The sequence below is a fragment of the Oxyura jamaicensis genome, unplaced genomic scaffold (genome assembly GCF_011077185.1).
Source record: "Oxyura jamaicensis isolate SHBP4307 breed ruddy duck unplaced genomic scaffold, BPBGC_Ojam_1.0 oxyUn_random_OJ71300, whole genome shotgun sequence".
Taxonomy (NCBI): domain Eukaryota; kingdom Metazoa; phylum Chordata; class Aves; order Anseriformes; family Anatidae; genus Oxyura; species Oxyura jamaicensis.
In genome coordinates, this window is record NW_023310449.1 from 1817 (window position 1) to 3131 (window position 1315).

The 1315-nt window shown below is 74.3% G+C and overlaps 1 protein-coding gene across 1 annotated transcript in view; it reads right to left on the reverse strand.

Annotated features, from left to right (window-relative positions):
- LOC118159617 (striatin-4-like) overlaps positions 1 to 637 on the reverse strand; it is a gene marked incomplete at both ends in the record, with an annotated part of 2128 nt that extends 1491 nt beyond the window's left edge. The window contains 3 exons of the mRNA XM_035314189.1: positions 18 to 233; positions 299 to 398; positions 502 to 637. Coding sequence (XP_035170080.1) covers positions 18 to 233; positions 299 to 398; positions 502 to 637 — 452 coding nt within the window. The remainder of the gene's footprint in view (positions 1 to 17; positions 234 to 298; positions 399 to 501) is intronic.
- Between the last annotated feature and the right edge of the window lie 678 nt (positions 638 to 1315).

The following is a 1315-nucleotide window of genomic DNA, read 5'->3' on the forward strand; positions in this document are numbered from 1 at the left end:
GGGGGGGGGCCGCTCGCCTTTACGCGCTGCTTCTTGTGCTGCCGCGGGGGCTCGGCGGGGAGGCCGTCGGCGTCCTCGTCCTCGTCGCTGTCCTCGTCCTCGCAGGAGCGCAGGAAGGGGACCTGCTCCAGCACCGGGCCCCCCCCGCGCTCCTTCGCCTCCTTCCCCGCGTTCCTGCGGGGCCGGCGGCGGGCGGCCCTCCAGCGCCGCCACCTCCAGGGGGCCGTTGGGGGCTGGGGGGGGGCCACGGGGGGGCAGGGGGGGCCCCCCAAAATGTGCCCCCCCCCCCCCCCAGGACCCCGCTGAGGGCACGGGGACACGCACCCGGCTCCGGCGCTTCCGGCTTCTTGTCCCCCGGCGCCGGCTCGGTGCCGAATTTCAGCTTGTGGTACTTGGACCTGGGGGGGACACGGGGGGGACGGGGACACCGTGGGGACCCCGGAGGGTTTCGTGTCCCCCTCCCCCCCCCCCGGGGGGGGCCCCCCCCCCCCCCGTGCCCACCTTTCCTGCTTGAGGGCGTACTCCAGCATCTTGATGCGCCGCACCAGGTCGGTCTTCAGGTTCTCCTGGCCCTTGCGCTCGCCCTGCAGGAAGGCCACCTGCGCCTGCGGGGACACGGGGACAGCGTGGGGACAGCGTGGGGACAGCGTGGGGACAGGGGGACAGCGTGGGGACAGAGTGGGGACAGGGGGACAGCGTGGGGACAGAGTGGGGACAGCGTGGGGACAACGGGACAGCGTGGGGACAAGGGGACAGCGTGGGGACAGCGTGGGGACAGTGCGGGGACAGCGTGGGGACACCACGGGGACACGGGGACAGCGTGGGGACAGCGCGGGGACAGGGGGACAGCGTGGGGACAGCGTGGGGACAGCGTGGGGACAGTGCGGGGACAGCGTGGGGACACCGCGGGGACGTGGGGACACCGCGGGGACAGGGTGGGGACAGCGTGGGGACAGTGCGGGGACAGGGGGACAGCGTGGGGACAGTGTGGGGACACCACGGGGACACGGGGACACCGTGGGGACACCGTGGGGACATGGGGACACCGCGGGGACAGCGTGGGGACAGCGTGGGGACAGCGTGGGGACAGTGCGGGGACACCACGGGGACATGGGGACACCATGGGGACACCGGGACAGCGTGGGGACACCATGGGGACACCGGGACAGTGTGGGGACAGCGTGGGGACACCGCGCACCCCCCAGAGCTGGGGACAAGGCGGGTGCTGAGGCTGCCCGGGGTTTGGGGGGGGGGACACGAGGGGCTCCGAGCAGTGGGACAGGGCCGGGGGTGGCCCGGCGGTGACAGCGGTGTC